Raw genomic sequence first — 20,253 nt, forward strand, 5'->3', positions numbered from 1 at the left:
ACTTGTAAATGTAATCTAACATGTCTTCATTATTATTAAATCACAACGAATTGAAGTGATCTATAAAATTATCATTGAAAATAACTAAAATTATATAGAGGATTGAAGAGTTATTAAAGAAATATTGAATTTGAACATAAACGTTTGAAAAAAAACATTTTTAAAAACGATGTTTCAATAGTAGTTATTGATTTTTTTATAAAACAGTAAATTTATAATCATTTATATAAGTATATCCCAGCAAACGGGATCGCATTGAATCGCATTCAGTTTTCTATCCGATTCAATCCTGTTTTTGGAATGGCCGTCTTGTCAATCCGAATCAATGCGATTCAATGCGACACGTTGATATAGGCTAAGTAGGAAATTTTTTTTACCGATTAACCCAAAATTCTAGATTACCGATAGCCGAAGTTGAAAAATTTCAATACGATTATAATATGACTCAAAAATAATTGAGAGAAAAAAAATTATTTTAATACAGAGTGTAAATAGAAAACATCTAGTAAAATTATAGCTTTTGCAATCATTTTATTGATATCATATTTTTTTAGTAAAATAATTCACTAAGCACGAAAAATTGAATGACTGTGAAAGTAATTAAGTTTAAAGGCATGCATTTATTTATTTAAAAAATACAAACTATTGAACTTTGTTAAAATATAAATATTAAGGGAGATAGCCACTGTGAGGATCGAAAAAATAGATGATTTTCGGGAATTTTTTTGACTGGAATAATAAAGGAATTCGGGGATCGGGTTTTTTTTTTGTTTTATAATGTATACATTGAAGATAATTCTCCTAAATTTTCATCAAAAAATATTATGTTGTTATAAAGTTATAAGCATTTTTGTGGAGCAACAAAAAAATTTTCCCCACCACGGTGTCATCTCTAACTCAAAAACGGATTATCAGAAACAAAAAAACCAAACGGCGTTGTAATGTGTATGCATGTGGTTATCGTTCCACGTAGGGGATTTCGAAAATTTGGATTTGAAAAAAAATGGCGACATATTAAAAATTTTTTCGTTTTTTTTTTCTCATTTTTTTGGATTCAAACAGCCCTAAAAAATCTTAAAAATCAAAATTTTCAAAATTCACGTGAAACTTTAGCTACTGAATAGACGAATACGGCATAAAAAAAAGTTGCGAATCGGTTCATATTTATGCAAATTACAGATGCCACCAGTTCAAAAAAAGTAGTTTCGAAAAAAACGCGTTTAAAGTTTTTAGTCGATGCAACGGTCAGTTGACGCACTGTCACAAAAATGACTATAACTTGGAAAATATTCGGAATTTTCATATAAAACTCTAGATACATATTTTTGAACATAGACACTAGACTGATTCAAAAAAATCAACTAATTTTTAACTTCCCGCTAAGAAAATTGCAAATTTTCAAAAAAGGGAAGTTATTGGTTTCGGTCCGATTTTCGAAAATCGAGTTTTCATCAGATGTCGACGTTTTGAGGTCCTAGGAAACTATTCTGACTATTCCCGGATGGACGTCCGTGTGTGTATGTGTGTGTGTGTGTGTGTGTGTGTGTGTGTGTGTGTGTGTGTGTGTGTGTGTGTGTGTGTGTGTGTGTGTGTGTGTGTGTGTGTGTGTGTGTGTGTGTGCGTGTGTGTGTGTGTGTGTGAACTTTTTTTTGTCCGACGATATCTTTGGAACGGATGTACCGATTTGAACGGACTTGGTGGCGATCGAAAGAGCTCTTCAAAACTTAGTCTTGATTAGATTTTGGGGTAAATCGATCATGTAGTTTACAAGTTATACAAAGAATAAGAATTAAAAAATTTTTATTTTTTTGTTTTTTATTGATTTCTCAGAAACGACTCATACGATCAACTCCAAAATCTAATCAGCTCTAGAACTTGATAAAACACGTCGATTGCCGCCTTAGCCATCTCAATCGGATAATTCGTTCGAGAGTTATCGTGGGCAAAAGAAATGGTACAAAACGGTTTTTTGCGAATATCTTCGAAACAACTGAACCAAACAACTTCAAAATTTTATCAGCTCTAGAACTCAATAAAATACGCCGATTGCTACCTCAACCATCAAAATCGGTCAATTCGTTCCTGAGATATCGTGGGAGACAGAAATGCTAATATCGGTTTTTTTCGAAAACAATGGCACACAAAAGTATTTTCGAGCTCGAAGAGCTCGAAAATGTATCCACAACAATGTTTTTAAGCTCGAGGAGCTCGAAAACAGCGGGAAGTTTTGGGGCTGGCCCGCAGGATCAACCGATAGACAGATTTTTTTTTCTGCATTATATCGAAAATATTGTTGGAAATGACGAAAAAAAAACTGTGAAAGTTTGAGCTCTTAATATTAATATTAACAACTGCCGCATCGCAATTTTCTATTTCCCGTTTAAATAACATGGGAAAATTTATTTTTCAAGCTTTGGAATTTTGTAGCTCTCGGTGGGACCAATACTTTCAAATGTTCAAGACATATTCTTGCAGGAAATTTGACGCTCTACAAAAAAGGTCTCTTATAATTTTTCGATATTTTTATTTCTTCAAAAGTTATTCAAAGTTTAAGTTATATTGAAGATAAATTTCTACATTTTTTAAATTTTTTGACGCAACCATTAACTTTATCCGAAAATTTTAGAGGACATTTTTTGCAGAGCCTTTTATTTCCTACAACTTATCTCAGAGAAAATGTTTGATATTTCTCACAAGTCGTAAGTTATTCGCAATTAATTGAAAATTTAATATAATTAATTTTAAGCAACAAAATTTAGATTATTTAAGAATATACACTTTGATTTAATAAAAAAAAAAAAAATTTTTTTTTTTGAAATCTCACAGTGGCTATCCCTCTTAAAAATGTCAGATAGACAAATAGGCTAGTCGAGAAGTGAGTTTTCTGCGAAAAATCGTTAAGACACTCTTAAAAATATGGCGGTTGGTGCATTGGATTCAGAATTTAATTCTGGGAAATGGGTGGTTTTTTATTTATCCGCCATTACAAATTTCATTTGTTACAAACAAACAACGAAGAGACAAAAATGGAGTCTCCGTTTTGTAGCTATAACTTCAAAAATATTAAAGATATCTGAAATTTAAAAAAAAGATTCTAAAAGAGGAGAAAATTTTAGTAAAATAAGTCTTGACTCCCCGAGTTGTAGCTCCATTATTTATTATTTTAATTAAACGTTGAAAGTTGGGCTCCGCGCGGCCGTTTCGGTGCCTAGGCGTCGCCGCAAAGCAAAGTATGCAACACAAAATAATTTTTTTATAACATTCAATATTAATTTAAAAATCTGAATAAATTATAGTGTCATCTAGACGCTTGAAGGAATATAGTCCCGCAAAAGAATAATTTTTTAGCTAGATTTTTGTTTACGTTATTCAATTGTCAATTAACAAATTTTTCGGAGACTTGAGTTTTGTGTTGCATACTTTGCTTTGCGGCGTTAAATTAAAATTATAAATAATGGAGCTACAACTCGGGGAGTCGAGGCTTACTTAACTGAAATTTTCTCATCTTTTAGAATCTTTTTTTAAATTTCAGATATCTTTAATATTTTTTGAGTTATAGCTACAAAACGGAGACTCCCTTTTTGTCTCTTCGTTTCTTGTTTATAACAAATGAAATTTTTAATGGCGGATAAATTAAAAAATTCCCATTTCTCAGAATTAAATTCTGAATCCAATGCACCAATCGCCATATTTTTAAGAGTGTTTTTAAAATTTTTCGCAGAAAACTCACTTCTCAACTACACTAGATGACAGTTCCAGAAAAATTGTCAAGGTCTTACTTTGACGTTCGACTGTCAACAAATTTTAACATTTTTAAAATTGTCTTCTCTAAAATTTACGCGGTTAAGTTTAATTAAAAAATTACTATGCGATAAATTATTATTTATTTTAAATGAAATTATTGTAAAAAATTTATTTTTTACTTGTAATCTAATATTTTTTTTAAAATTGACCACAAAATAATCTCTTTGGATTGACGATATAACTTTATTTTATTATAAAATATGAATGATAACAGTTATTAGATTTCATTTTATGAGAATATTTTCCTTTGAATAAATGACCGCGATAATTAAAAGTAATTCGATATTTCATGTCAATTATAATTTATTTTCCAGGTCAATACCTCAACAACTATGATTCAAAGAACAAAAACAATCAAAACTACAACTATAACACGAATTTAAATAATTTTGACAGCTTTTACCCCAACCTTGATCCCTCAATACTAAGCCCCAACCGATCTGTCAACACTGGCGTCAATCGAAATAATACTTTGGTCTTTTGTACAACCTCCAAAGCAGAATACGCAAAATGTAACGCTTTCTCTGTGGCAGTCGATCGAGACATCGGTCAATTCGGCCGTCATTACGTTGCGGTAAGCTGTTACGCAGCCTCTAAGAAAGAAAAATGCATGACTCTTCTGGACTATGAGACCGTACACTTGACGACATTGGACGCTGGAGAAGTATTCATCGCTGGTCGCTACCACAGCTTAGTCCCAATAATGCAGGAAGTAGATCTGAATCGCCTTCAGATCCAATGTGCAGTCGCGGTTATCAAGAAAGGGACTTTAAGTGACGTGTCATCCCTGCATGATCTTCGAGGCAAAAAGGCCTGCTTTGCCGGAACTGAGACTCTAGCTGGTTGGATAATTCCTCTTCACACGTTGATGAAGCACGGTGGTCTCGAAGTAATCGACTGCAACAATCACGTTAAATCGACGCTAAACTATTTCGGACCTTCATGCGCAGTCAACTCCCTGGTCGATCGCTACAACCCATTGGGTGACAATTCGAACCAAATTTTGCAAGCTTTGTATAGGAGAGATTCCTGGAGGAAGATGTACCAACGCAGATCCTTATGCTGGGTACGAAGGAGCCTTCAGATGTTTGATCGAAGCTGGTGAAATAGCTTCCCGGGAAAAAATGTTTTTATAAAATTTTATAAAATAATATAAAATTTTACACAATTTTATAAAATTTTGTAAGATTTTATAAGATTTTACAGCAAAATTTTATAAAAATTCATACAATTTTATAAAATTTTATAATATTTTATACAATTTTATAAAATCTTTTAAAATTTTATAAAATCTTCTAAAATTTTATAAAGTAAGATCTGAGTAAGGAACGTAATAAATAAATGTAATTTTATAAAATTGTATGACATTTTATAAAATTGTATAAAATATAACAAAATTTTATACAGTTTTACACAATTTTATAAAATTATATAAAATTTTATACAATTTTATAAGACTGTACAGCGAAATTTCATAGAATTTCATATAATTTTATCAAATTTCATCGAATTTTATAAAATTTTATAAAATTTTATATGGTAAGATCTTAAAAGGGAAGTCATAATTAGATAAAATTTTATATAATTGTACGAAATTTTATAAGATTTTATGAAATTGTATAAACTTTTATACGATTTCATAAAATTATATAAATTTTTATACAATCTTATAAAATTTTATAAAGTCAGATCTGAGTGAGGGAAGTTATAATTAAATGAAATTTGATATAATTGTATGAAATTTTATAAAGTTTTATCCGATTTCATAAAATTATATAAAATTTTATACAATCTTATAAAATTTTATATAATTTTATGAAGTAAGTCCTTAGAAGAGAAGAAATATTTAGACGAAATTTTATAAAATTTTATAAAGTTGTATACGATTTCATAAAATTATATAAAATTTTATACAATCTTATACAATTTTATATAATTTTATGAAGTAAGTCCTTAGAAGAGAAGTAATATTTAGATGAAATTTTATAAAATTTTATAAAGTTGTATACGATTTCATAAAATTATATGCGATCTTATAAAATCTTATACAAATTTATACAATTTTATAAAGTAAGATCTCAAAAGGGGAGTAATAATTAGATAAAATTTTATATTATTGTATGAAATTTTATAAAATTTTATAATATTTCATAAAACTTTAGAGAACTTGATGCCACTATTGCATCTAGTGTAGGGTAGCATTTTGTAAAATTTGATAAAATTTCACACAATTTTATAAAGTTTATTACAAATTATTATAAAAATTGTTAGAAATTCGAAGTAAATAGACAAAATTTTCAATGGCCATAAAAAAAAAAATTTCATTTTTGCGGGCAAAATATGGTGATAAACAAATATGAAAATTATATTATAAAAAATATAATTGACTACCTAAATATATGCAGGGTACCCCCAGAAAAATGTAGAAAAAAAAAAAAATTCTGAATATTGAATAAGTTTGATTTTATTAAAATTTTTTGTAAGTTATTTACATTAAGAAAAATTATATTTTACACAATTATTGGATGCAAAGGAAGATAAAAAAGTTTTTAATAGTTTTTATCATAATACAAAAGTCTTTAACATTTTTCGACCGGCACTCGATTCTTGAAAAAGTTTAACGAAAACAATTCAAAATAATGCTCAATTATATTTACAAAAGTAATTTTGGGATGGTTATAATAGATTTAAAAAAAAAAAATTTTTTTTATAATATTTTAGAAGTACCTCGTTTTGCCTACCCCCGCCGCCCCTTTCTCTTACATATTTATATATATATATTACATAATGTGATAATTTTGAATTTAATGTTTTTAAATTTTTATTTTGTCAACTAGCAATTCAAATTAAATCGTCGTTACTCAAGAAAAAGTTCAAAGGTTTCGCCATTAATTCAAAAATAAAAATCATGAAAAATCAATAAATTTAATTAATTTTAAAATTTTATGTCCATTAAACAGTCGATAGTTGAATTATTCAAATCTTTTTTTTATATATAATTATAAATTAATACTATAAAATATGGCTGATAAGAATTCATGAGTAATCATAAATAGAGCCACGAATATTTCTAAACTACAAGTGACCAATAGACGAGCGGAGCAGACTACGATTCTTTAATAACAAAAGTTAAGCAGCATCGAGGTTGGCCATTAATTGGATGGGTGACCCGTCCCGGAAAAAAAAAATCGTTTTATAAAACTTTATAAAATTTTATAAAATTTTACAAAATTTTATAAAACTTTATACTGAAAATGGCCTGGTAAAATTTTATGAAATTTTACAAAGTTTTATAAAATTTTATAAATTTTTATAAAACTTCATAAAATTTTATAAAACTTTATAAAATTTGATAAAATTTTACCAGGCCATTTTCAGTATAAAATTTTATAAAATTTTATAAAATGTTAGTACTAAAATTTTGTAAAATTTTATAAAATTGGACAAAATTTTATAAAAACATTTTTTCCCGGGTTTCTTACTGCACTCTACTATTGACGAAGTTTTGACATCAAATTTTAATTACAACTCCGTAAAAAAGTCTGACTTCGAACTCCTTTGTCCGGGTGGCAGTCGCTCGGATATTGATAATTATCGGAACTGTCACTGGGATCAGGTTCCTACGCGTGCAATCGTGGCCTCCAGTGCCATAAAACTAGAAACCAGGCGATTATACCAGAAGTTCTTTGAAAAAGCTGCTAAATTATTCAGCAGGGGCTTCGTTGCCAATTCAACCCGATCTGGAGATAACTTACCCATTGGAAATAATCGATTTGATAACCGGTTCAATAATAATAATTACAATAACGAAGGATACGGAGTGTTTGGAAATGAAACAAACCGAGGATTCCATGACGAGAATAGAGAGCAAGTGAATTCAAATTCAAATTATGATGCCAACAGTAACAGCAACTGGAACGACCCGTTGGCAGTCAGGCCGTTGGAGGTCTTCGATTTATTCGAAAGCGCTCCTAAATTTGGAAATACTCATAACCTATTGTTCTCGGATAGTGCAAGAGATATCATATCATTGCCCGAAAAGGACCAGACTTATGCGTCTTATTTAGGAAAGAAATCCGAAGATGCTATTTTGGGAGTGAGGAGCTGCCCGATCGAGAGGATGAAACTTTGTGTCACTTCGAAACCTGAAATTGATAAGTGTGTTAAGATGAAGGTAAGAAATCGGGTATAAAATAGAGGAAAAATCAGTAACCATTGAAGCGTTTAAGAATGCAACTAATAGAGATCGTTTTTCAGGTTGCGATGAAGGCGCAGTTGTTAAAACCGGAGCTTGACTGCGTTCTTCAACACAGTCAGATCAAATGCATGCAAGCTATTGAGAATGGGTAAGTTTTGATAAGTTAGGTTCGAACTAAGTGATGATTTCGAATAATTCATCTCCGTATCCTAGAAGCATTCTTAAGGAAGTTTCATGTAAATCTGTATTTTGAGTCTTAGGCAAAGTCTGCATTAGACCGATTCAAAAAAATCGACTTTTTTTTTTAAGGACACACTCAGAAGTTTCAATAGGATAAAAAAAGACACTTGTTAAAATTTGAGCCCTTAATATCAATATTAAATACTCTCTGATTGCAATTTTCTATTTCCCATTTAAATCAAATGGGAAAAAAGAATTTTTAAGTTTGGAATTTTTTACCTCAGAAATGGCGTTGGTACAATAAAGCCCAGGGCTTATTTTTCTAGGGGATTTAACGCTCTACAAAAAAGGTCTCTTATCAATTTTTGGTAAGTCCATCTGTTCAAAAATTATTTGAGCTTGAAATCAAATTTATAGTAAATTTCGAGATCTTTTTACTTCTCCAGCGAAATTATCAGACTTATCACAAAATGTCATGAAAACTTTTTTGTAGACAATATTATTTCCTACAAATTTCCTATTCAAAACGAAATTATTCAAAATTCGACATTGCTCTCTAGTTGTTTCCATTTTGATGTCAACCTCTTTGAATCGATCGGAACACTATTTTTGCTAAGAGCTTGCCATTAAAATAGTAATAACTAAATAACTAATAATTTATAAAACAAAATAAATATTCCCTGTTAAAAAAAAATTCAAAGTCAATTAGGGGCTTAGCGCATCGAAAAATTCGATTTCCCATTTAAATAACATGGGAAAAAAAATTTTTTTTAGTTCGGAATTTTTACCTCAGAAATGGCTCATTGCATGAATAAGCCCAGCATACATTTTTATAGGGAATTCAACGCTCTACAAAAAAAGTCTCTTATCATTTTTTGATAATTCCATCTGTTTAAAAGTTATTGGACCTCGAAGTCAAGTTAGAGTAAATTTCGAGATATTTTTACTTTTTCAGCGAAACTATCGAATTTATCATAAAATGTCATAGACTCTTTTTTGTAGACATTTTTATTTCCTACAAATTATTTCTGATAAATTTTTGTTTAATTCTGCATTGTTTTCTAGTTCTTTTCATTTTAATGCCAAGCTCTTAAAATCGATCAGAACACTAGTTTTTTAGGAGCTTGGCATTAAAATGGAAATAACTAGAAAACAATGTAGAATTAAACAAAAATTTATAAGAAATAATTTGTAGGAAATAAAAATGTTTACAAAAAAGATTCTATGACATTTTATGATAAGTTCGATAGTTTTGCCGAAAATCGAATTTTTCGATGCGCTAAGCCCCTAATTGACTTAGAATTTTTTTTCAAGCGGGGATATTTTTTTGTACTATAAATTGTTAGTTTTTCAGGTAGGACAGAAAAAAAAATATCGCCTAAATATGAAACACCATAATAAGTAATGACAATAAAAATCTAGATTTATAAATTTATTTTAATTTTTTTGATATTATAACGTAATTGTTTTTTAAAACAACCAAACAAAAACAGCTTAAGATTTTTATAAAAGATTAAAAACAGATCAAGTGGTTCAAATACCGATTAATTAGTCCAAATGTAGTCTGGTTAGACTAAAATCGGATCGAATTTTTTGACCCGGGAAATTCACAGAAAGTATACTTACGAAACACATCCCTCAGTTTTGTTTAAATCCTCTGCAAGAGAAATACTGAAGGACTTCAGTCAAATAAATTGCTTATGACAATGATACTAGGGTACTTCTAGCTTCGACAAAATGGCACCGCAATAAAAGACTAATAATTACTTGTGAATTACAGCATTGCAGATGTTGCGGTTCTCGATGCCGGGGATGTCTACACAGCCGGTTTGATGTACAATCTAGTGCCTTTTATGGCCGAAGTCTACAACTTACCAACTCCCGAGTACTACGTGGTAGCAGTAGCCAAAGAAAACGATCCAAGCACTGACATAACTTACTTGAAAAACAAATATACCTGCCACACGGGAATCAACACTGCCGCCGGTTGGATCTACCCCTTAGCCTACATGATCTCCAACCAATGGATCCGTGGTTACGGATGCGATTCAATCCGCGCAGCCGCTGAGTACTTCACCAAGTCCTGCGTCCCTGGTGCTTTGAGCACGGAGTACAACATCGGAGTGCCCTATGACAACATGTGTGATCTCTGCCATGGATTGAGTTCCCATTACTGCCGTCGTGACGCAACTGAAGACTATTTTGGTCACACTGGTGCTCTTCGGTGTCTAGTAGAAGGTGGTGGAGAAGTTGCATTCGTAAAACATACCACAGTATTCGAGAATACCGATGGCAAACGCAAGGAGTTCTGGGCCCGAAACACTTTTACAAAGGACTTTGAACTCCTCTGTCCAGATGGAACGCGAAAGACAACGTTGGAGTATGAGACCTGTAATCTGGGCAAGGTCAAATCCAACGCCATTGTAGCACGGGGTGGAGAGTATGGCTTCAATCATACCGAGATTAATGCGTACATCAATTTGTTTGTATACGCCCAGCAGTTCTACGGACGCAAAGAAGCTGATGAGTTCAGCTTCAGCATGTTCTCCAGCATTCCACCCTATACGGATCTTATATTCCAAGATGCCACACAGCAGTTAGTTATTATTCCTAGTGAAATGAGAGAGTACAGTAGGTATTTAGGACCAGATTTCATGCGAGCTAGGAGAATTGTCGACTGTGCTGCCGGTGCCAGTACTATTGAGTACTCGATACTCGCTTTATTGAGCGTTGGAGTAGCTTTACTTCTTAGTAGATAGACTTTTTAGTGTTCAAGGGGACAGGTAGAGAGAACTCAAGCCGTTATCAGAAATCCTGAGGTTAAAATTGTTTAGATATCGTGCACGGAGAGAAATGTTTCGTAAATACTCCTATTGCGATAAAAAAGTTTAGTAAATATTACTTTGCTATCTAGTACTAAGTCCACGAAAAAAATAAGCATCTGAAATTTTACTATGTTGTATGGTGAGATTTACGTTACGGATAGGAAGGGCTCCTGTGTTGTCAAGAGATTTTCAAGTAAAGTTTATTTTGCTTTATGTAGATTTACCTTCCCTGTATGAGAGTAGTTTTTTGAACAGCACGGTAAGAATTACTCTGCTGAGTAGCTGTTGTCTTTCTGCAGTGACGCCAGTGCTGCTAGCAGTCATAAGTCGTAGCTATGGCGATGAATTACTCAAGACAATTCTTCGACGATACTCCCACTTTTTTAAAATTTTTAATGATCATGAATTTTTATAACTATTTTAGAAACTTCATTTATTAATTAAAAACAAAATTCGAGCAATAATTTAAAAAATAAAAACGTAATTATAAATTCACCGGGATATATATTTTTAACAAATTACTTATAGTTTTTTTACGTTATCTGTTTAACAAAATTCGTTAAATAAATTTCGGTAAAATCTTCATGTCAAAATAATAAGTCGAAATGTCAAATTTTTAAGGCTACAATTTTTTTATCAAATTTCGTGAAACAGGTGATTCGAAATAACTGTGAGTTATTTTTTTAAAATCTATATATCCTGACGAGAATGTAAATATCTTGCCTTTTTTTTTAATTAATGTTTTAATTTCTTAGTTAAAATTAAGACAGTTATTAGGTTACGAGTATTATGATTTATTACTCAATAAAGTAAAACTTACAACTTATCACAACAGACACGGATACTTTTTTAAATGTTCAAATACTCTAGAGCAGCACAGTAATATTTACTGTGCTCGTACAGACATTTTCACAGTATATTGGAAGCGCCATCAAACACAAATTTTCATTACTATATCGCATACATGGAGAGAAATGTATGGTAATAATTACAATATATTATGGGAATGGTTCCCATAATGAATGGTAACCGGTTTTCTTGAAATGTTAATTATAGCAACGGCACCCATATATTGTAGTTATCATTACTATAATATTATAGTAATCGTTACCATAATATTATGGTAACCATTACCATGATGTATGGTAACCATTACCATAACATTATGGTAACTATCACCATATATATGGTAACGGTTACCATAATATGTGGTAACCATTACCATAATATCATAATAATCGTCACCATAATATTATGGTAACCATGACCATAATATATAGTAATGGTTACCATACATTATAGCAATGGTTACCATACATTATGGTAATGATTACGATAATATTATGGTAACGGTTACCATGTATTATGGTAACCATTACCATAATATTATAGTAACGTTTACTATAGTATTATGGGAACGATTACCATAATATTATGGTAATCATTACCATAATATTATGGTAATCATAACCATAATTCTTTCACATACGATATGGGAACTGTTACCATGATTATAGGAATTATTCCCATACTTATGGGAACTTTTACCCGAAAGTATGGGCCTATATTCCATAATTCCAAGCAACCATTACCATAACGGCATGGGATGATATTTCATAAACGTACTAGGAACGGTTACCATAAATTTCTCTCCGTGTAGGAATTATTACTAGGCTGTTTAAGGTACATCACGAATACTGTTTTCATCGCAATAGGAATATTTACGGTAGATTTCTCTCCGTGTGCCTAGATGCTGAAATTGAATTCTAGTTAAGTTTTCTTGGGAACTGTTTCGGCTAGAGATTATGACCAGGACTGAAAAATTTCTATGAATATTTCTTTATAAAAAGGACCGAAAAAACGAAATTACTTTACTCTTATTCGTTAGAAAACTGCCGGAAATTAGAAAAACAATCCGTCCCCGCAATGTTTTTTATAGAAATATTATAAGATTTTTTTGTAGCCTTCTTTAAATTCTAAGACTCGTCCATGTAAATAATAAAAGTACAAGTAGTATAGAAAACGTACAACGTAAGTGGGGTAAAATGAGCCATAGAAATTTTTTATAAGTTTTATTGATGTTATGATATATTGTTTTTAAAATAATGAGATGATATTTTATTAATTTTTGAATATTTATAGTGTTCATTTTACCTCACTTTAATTAATATTATAATGATTTTATATTAATTTTACACTCTTTAAAACAAAAGCCAAAAATTTCAATCCGTCCATTGAGAAAATTTTTTACTAATTTAAATATAAATTTTTATAATTATTACTTTTTATAGTATTGTTTATAAAACCGTACAATTAATTATCATTAATTTAAGATGAAATATATAACAGTATTTATAAATAATGAACAAATGTACTCATAAATGCCGTCCAATAATAAAATTTTTTTATTAAACAATTTGGTATTTGTAAGTTTTTGATATATTTTACGTGTCACACGGATTCTTATAAATTTACGTACTGTTCCTTATATGGATTTTTGACTTTCCGCCAAAAAAATCAAAAAATTTTTAATAATTCGAAATTGTTTTTACTGCAATGTAAAAAAATCGAGTTTTCATCAGATGTCGACGTTTTGAGATCAAGAAGCTCTAAAACGTTATTGTCAATACATGATCGAGCTCTTTGAGCTCGGCAGAACCTTAAAGTCCAGTCGAATCGCGTTATGAGTCCGCCTACAGGGTTGTAGAGAAATATAATTCTAAGAATTCCTGTACCATTATTTCTGCGCAGCATGGTTACCATATAGAATGGTAATTATTACCATTCTTTTCTTACCGTGTGTCACACAGATTTTTATACAGTTCTTTTCAAGAATTTTTGACTTCTCGCTATGAAAATTAAAAAATTTTGAAAAATTCGGAATTATTTTCACTGCCATTTAAAAAAATCGGTCTATCGGTTAACCCTGCGGGCCAGCCCCAAAACTTCCCGCTGTTTTCGAGCTCCTTGAGCTCGAAAACATTATTGTGAATACATTTTCGAGCTCTTCGAGCTCGAAAATACTTTTGTATGCCGTTGTTATGTCCAATAAATTTTTTTATTCAATTTATTTTATTTTATAAATAAATTTACGAAACTCCTCTTTACAAAAGCACGCGAAAACGCAGCGTCAGTTCTACCATCACTTATGCGTATAAAAATAGCGCGACGATTTCTGCAATAATGATTGACGAATAAATAAAAACTTGTGGTCATTTTCCACCAATGACAACAATTTAATTACTCCCATCAAACGTCAATCAAAAAGTTTTAAATAGCCTGAGCACCATGGCTCAGGGCCTTAGTTGTTGATCAAATTTTCAGATCTTGAGTCCTACGGTATCGTATAAACGGTGTCGTGGTTGTTGATCAGATCTTTAAATTTCGAGTCCTACGGTCCACGTAAACGGCGTCGATAGCCCGTAATCTTATCCCGGGTCAAAAATAAAACTTGATTCAGGCTCGTTTCGCCTTATTTTCTTTTGAAGTGATCGATTTGCCGACAATTTTTCGATAAGATCTCGACTTTTTCGACTTAAATTTAATTTATTTCAACTTTTTGAACTTTTTTCATCTTAGTTTCAACTTATTTCAACTTATTCGTGTTTTTTGATCTTAGTTTGAACTTATTCGTCTTTACTTCGAGCACGATAGTCATTCACCTTACTTTCGACTTGCTGAACCAAGTCGAAAAAAAGTCATTTATTCGCCTTACTTCCGCCTTTATATACAAAAATTATTTCACCTTAGTTTTGACTTTTTCGTCTTATAATTTAAGTCGAATAAGTCTAAATCAAGTCATTTTCGACTTGATTTAGACTTTATCGCCTTATATTTTAAGTCGAATAAGTCTAAATCAAGTCAATTTCGACTTGATCTTGACTTTTTCGTCTTAAGATTTAAGTCGAATAAGTCTAAACCAAGTCAATTTCGACTTGATTTCAACTTTTTCGTCTTAAATCGTGACTAAGTAAGCCAGTTAAGTCTAAACCAAGGCAAAAACTCAATGTATTTCATATCTTCGTAAAAAAAAGTCGAGTTTGTCTTGTGAAAAACGGCTCCCAATTTCGACTTGGTAAACCAAGTCTAAATCAAGTTTTATTTTTGACCCGGGATTGCAAAAATCTGTCCTAGACGAGGCAATAAGTAACCGTCCTTAATAAAAGGTACTAGGCCGATAGTTTCTATCGTGTAGCGGTATTATTTTATTAACAGCGGTTTATCTTATATTTAGATTCAGTTAAATTGTAAATTGATTAAGGTACTTGGCCGATATTTTCATATCGTGTAGCGGTATTCTTTTGTTATTTACAATTATTATAAAAATCACTCCGACTCGATCGAATAGTGACACAAAAATCAAGTGTAATTGTAGTCCGATCTCGGGTCGAGAAAATCTTTGCATAAAAAGCCATAAGGCTACATAAGGACGCAATTTAAAAATAACTAAAATTAATAATAATCAAATTAAATGGTTTTATATCTTTTATAAGTGCAAACCATTGTAACAGTTATAGTGTATAAGTGCTGTAATTGAAAAATTAAATAAAAAGACAAAAGATCATAATTTTAACTTAGTGAGTTCATTCGAGAATAGCACATAAGATTCTATCCTACTACCCCAGCCGCGCCCATTCAACCAACTCCTTCAGGAAGAGGCCGAGTGAGCTGCAAAGTTCTGGAGGGATACAACCTGCCGTACTAGAAGAAAGACTCATCTAAAGGTAAGTGAGAGACATTTAAAATATTTTCTCTCTATTGATCGATATATAAATGCAACGTGACCAAGCTCGAAGGCGTTTGGGTTCGTACTCTTCGAAAAACCCACATTAAATAATAAATATAGGAAGTGAAAACCTTCCTCGTATTCTTTACTGTTTTCCGCATCCTCCAAATTGCTCGTTAAATTTTTCTATCGCTACCAGAGGGAGAAATCCCGGATAATTAATTTAAATCCAAGCGGCGGACATAACACCGTTCTTTTCGAAAAATATAGTTCTTTACCATTTTTTCTCCAACGATATCTCTGAAACGAATAAACCGATTGAGACGGTTGAGGTGGCAATTGACGCGATTCATTAAGTTCTAAAGCTGATCAAATTTCGAATTCGATTTATCGAGTCGTTTTTGAGATATTTCGGAAAAAATAAAAAAAATTTTTTTTTTTAATTCTTTCGACAACGGTTTCTCTTGAACGAGTGAACCGATTTTGATGGTTGAGGTGGCATTCGACGCGGCTTATAAAACTCTAGAGCCCAGTCCATTTTGGAATCAATCCATCGAGCACATTAAAAGTTATCCAAAAAAAACATTTTTGAAAAAATTTTAATTTTGGAATATCTCTGAACGAGCTCTACCCATCAAGCTCAATTTTCTTACAGCTTCAAGATATTGACAAGCCGCGTCGAATGACACCTTAAAGTTCAAAATCGGTTCATCCGTTCAAAAGATACAGGTATTTACATATACAGTACAGTACAGTTCGGACGTGGATTTTTAGCTGCGCTATAAAAACAGTAAATTTGTTTGTAATATTTTAATTATCGTAAAAAAGATTACTTCTGGAGCTGAATTAAAAATTTAGATCTATTTTAAAATAATAATTGTGAAATTCTGCTTTCTGGATTTATAGTTATTAAATTAAATTACTTTGATAATTCAAGCAAGGTTAGAAATATTTGTGAAAATAATAATAATAAACTTATAGTCTCTTGCTGCCATCTACTATCAACTGTCATAATGACTATGTGGTGTGGTCTCTGTCAAAAATCCATTGCCGACATGAGTGACATGGTGCAAACTGACGCTCCATGTAAACATTTATTTCATAACACTTGTGTCAAAATACGCTGTTGTTTACCTACAAAATTGCGTTCTGCAGCGGAGATTAAAAACAGGTGTCCAGTATGTTTTCCGGATGTATCTAATCTAATACAGGCAATTAATTTGAAATTAGAGAGGTTGGATGATATTTATACTAAAGTAAACAATATGGACGAAACTATGCGTTCGATGTCAGATAAAGTCAATAAACTTTCATCTGATTATGGTGAACTTTTGCAAAATTTTGAAAATTTAGAGAACCGAGTTTCACGGGTAGAAAAACACTGTCCAGAGGAAAACATAAACCTTTTAAAGGAAGTAAAAGGAGCTGTCCAAGTAATAACCGATAGTAATTTAGAGATAAGAACACTGCAACTTGAATCACAACTTTTGGCAAGTGAAATGATTATCGGCGGACTTCCGGAGTCAATGAATGAATCATCGAATGAAAGGTTAGATAATGTAGTGATCCAATTATCTAAAATCCTAAAAGTGTCTGTTACTAATAAAGAAATTATTAAGGTTGAGCGTTTAGGTAATAAAAGCAAATCAAGCAATCGTAATGTTCGTGTAAAATTCAACAGTCAAAAATGTGTAGACGATTTTATGAAGAACATTAGAGGTAATTCAGTAACAGTTGGTCAATTATTAACAAATGCTCAATCGCCAAACAATTCTGTTTACTTGCACCGTAGACATCCATTATCTTTATATAAGCTTCGTCTTGATGTAAAAAAAAAAATATCCAAATATTCCGCAGAAAAATATCTGGATTTCTTACTCATCAGTGAATGTAAAGTATGAAAGTAACAAGCCACCAATCAAATTACTGCCATCACAAGGAACTGAACCTTTAAGTCAACTATTAGATTAACAATATGAAGCTCCCTATTCACTATCAATTAATTCGTATTCTATTTCTGCTACAACTACCTCTCAAAATCACAAAAATTTAAAAATATGTCATATCAATGCTCAATCTTTAAGAAATGAGCAACACTTTGAATTATTTTCGGAGTACTTTAGAGAGCATCAATATGATATTATAGCTGTGTCAGAAACATGGTTAAATCATCTAATATCTGATAGTCTAATATCCTTGCCATCATTTACACTACATCGCCATGACCGCTGTCTTCGAAGTGGAGGTGGTGTTGCTCTTTACGTCCGAAACGATCTTATTTCGAAATATATTGCATCCTCAACCAATGTAGAAGATAAACATCCAGAATATTTATTCGTTGAGGTATCAGCAACATCAAAACAAAAAATATTAGTTGGCGTTGTCTATAAACCGCCAAATATTGGGCACCTTGAAGATTTAGAAGATGAGCTAGAATCTATCATGATATCTTATAATAATATTATTATATTAGGTGATTTTAATTCTGACTTAAACAAAAAGAATTTCTATGGTGATCAACTTCGAAAATTTTGTGATGGTTTAGATCTTCATATAGTTAAGTACAACCCAACTCACCACTTGGAAAAATCTGAAGCTTGGATTGATGTATGCATTGTTAATGACCTGACTAAAGTACTGGTTGCGGAACAATCTCCACAGCCATTTCTCTCAAATCACGATCTGATTTCAATAACATATGATTATAAATTAAATCGACAACAACTAAATAGCTTTGCGTACAGAAACTGGATTTCTATTGATGAGAATTTATTACAAGATTTATGTAAAAATATTAATATTGAGATTATGCGATCATTAAATTCTGTCGACGAAATGAATAACTATGTACATGAAAACCTTGGTGAAATAATTAATATTGCTGCTCCGGAAAGAATAATACATCCGAAGCGTCAACCATCTCCATGGTTTACAAGTGAAATAAAAGATTTAAAACATCGTCGAGATAAGTTATATCGAATATTTAAGAGAACTGGTTATGCATACAAAGAATATTCAAGTGTAAGACGTTTAGTGAAAAAGAGAATTACTGAAGCAAAGAGACAACATTTTGATCAACAACTAAGTGCTGCAAAGAATTCACGGGCATTGTGGAATGACTTAAGAAGACTAGGTTTGATTAAAAGGAAAAATACTGAGTCAAATGTTATAATTGAGTTAAATAAATTAAATAAGTTTTTTGTACAGTGTTCAGGCAATTTTAATAATGATATTGATATATCAGATATCTTAATGTTAGACAATAATAGTAACGTATATTTTAATTTTAAGGAGATTAATTCTAATTCTGTTAAAGACTCAATTACAAGATTAACTTCAAACTCAGTAGGTCCAGATAATTTCTCAATTAAAGCTTATAAATGTGTACTACCGTTTTTATTACCGGTATTTACAGAACTTTTTAATAAATCCTTGTCTTCAGGAGTATTTCCGACCGAATGGAAATTATCGCATATAATACCTATTCCAAAAAAAAATAATGCATCTAATTGTGAAGATTTCAGACCTATATCATTACTATCTAATTTGTCAAAAGCATTGGAAAGATGTGTACATGACCAAATCGTTAAATATCTTAATGAGAATAATTATATAGATCAATATCAAACAGCATTCCGAGAGGGTCTAAATACACAGACGGCAATTATTCATTTTTGTGATGAAGCCAGATTAGCAATAAATGACTCTAAAATTACAATAGCTGTCTTCTTTGATCTTAGCAAGGCATTTGACTCAGTTAATCATAAAAGATTATTATGTAAATTATCACGAATGAATTTTTCAGAACTTACGCTTAACTGGATCAAATCTTACTTGGATCAAAGAAGACAATCTATACGTTATAATAAAAATACATCGTCTTGGGAAAAAGTGCTAAGTGGAGTACCTCAGGGTAGTGTGCTTGGTCCTTTGCTTTTTTCTTTATATATTTCAGATCTTGCACGTATCTTAAAATGTAAATATTTATTTTATGCGGATGATTTGGTCATATACCTCTCATGCTGTCAATCTCAAATTAATGACTATGTTGTAATATTAAATAATGAAATATCTAAAATTATTGATTGGTGTAAACTAAACTGTTTAAGATTGAATGCATCGAAAACAAAAGCGATTATTATTGGCAGTAAATTCAAAGTTAATAGCGAAGATTGCAAACATGCACAAAATATTACTGTAGGTGACTGTACAATTCCATACGTTAATGCTGTTAAATACCTAGGTGTAATAATAGATAATACTATGTCATGGGAAAATCAGGTAATAAGCTTATGTAATCGAACAATGAAGACTTTAGCACAGCTAAAAATTAATAGTGAAGCTTTTAATGAACAATTACGTATTAAATTAATTACCACCCTAGTCTTTCCAATCTTTGATTACTGTTGCGCTGCATTTACAAATATTACAAGTAGATTACAGACTAAATTACAAAGGAAAATGAACGCATGTGTTCGATTTATATATAAAATATCTAGATTTGAGCACGTAACAGCATA

General features: G+C 31.1%; 1 protein-coding gene across 1 annotated transcript; it reads left to right on the forward strand.

Moving 5' to 3' along the window:
* Window positions 1–4,004: 4,004 nt before the first annotated feature.
* LOC130676377 (melanotransferrin-like) lies at window positions 4,005–11,019 on the forward strand. The gene is given in 6 exon segments (XM_057482530.1): window positions 4,005–4,017; window positions 4,119–4,807; window positions 4,809–4,915; window positions 7,279–7,978; window positions 8,062–8,150; window positions 9,963–11,019. Coding segments are annotated over 6 exon segments (2,577 nt in total). The 3' UTR covers window positions 10,942–11,019.
* The last annotated feature ends 9,234 nt before the right edge of the window (window positions 11,020–20,253 follow it).

Source organism: Microplitis mediator, chromosome 10, assembly GCF_029852145.1.
Source record: "Microplitis mediator isolate UGA2020A chromosome 10, iyMicMedi2.1, whole genome shotgun sequence".
Classification (NCBI taxonomy): Eukaryota; Metazoa; Arthropoda; class Insecta; order Hymenoptera; family Braconidae; genus Microplitis; species Microplitis mediator.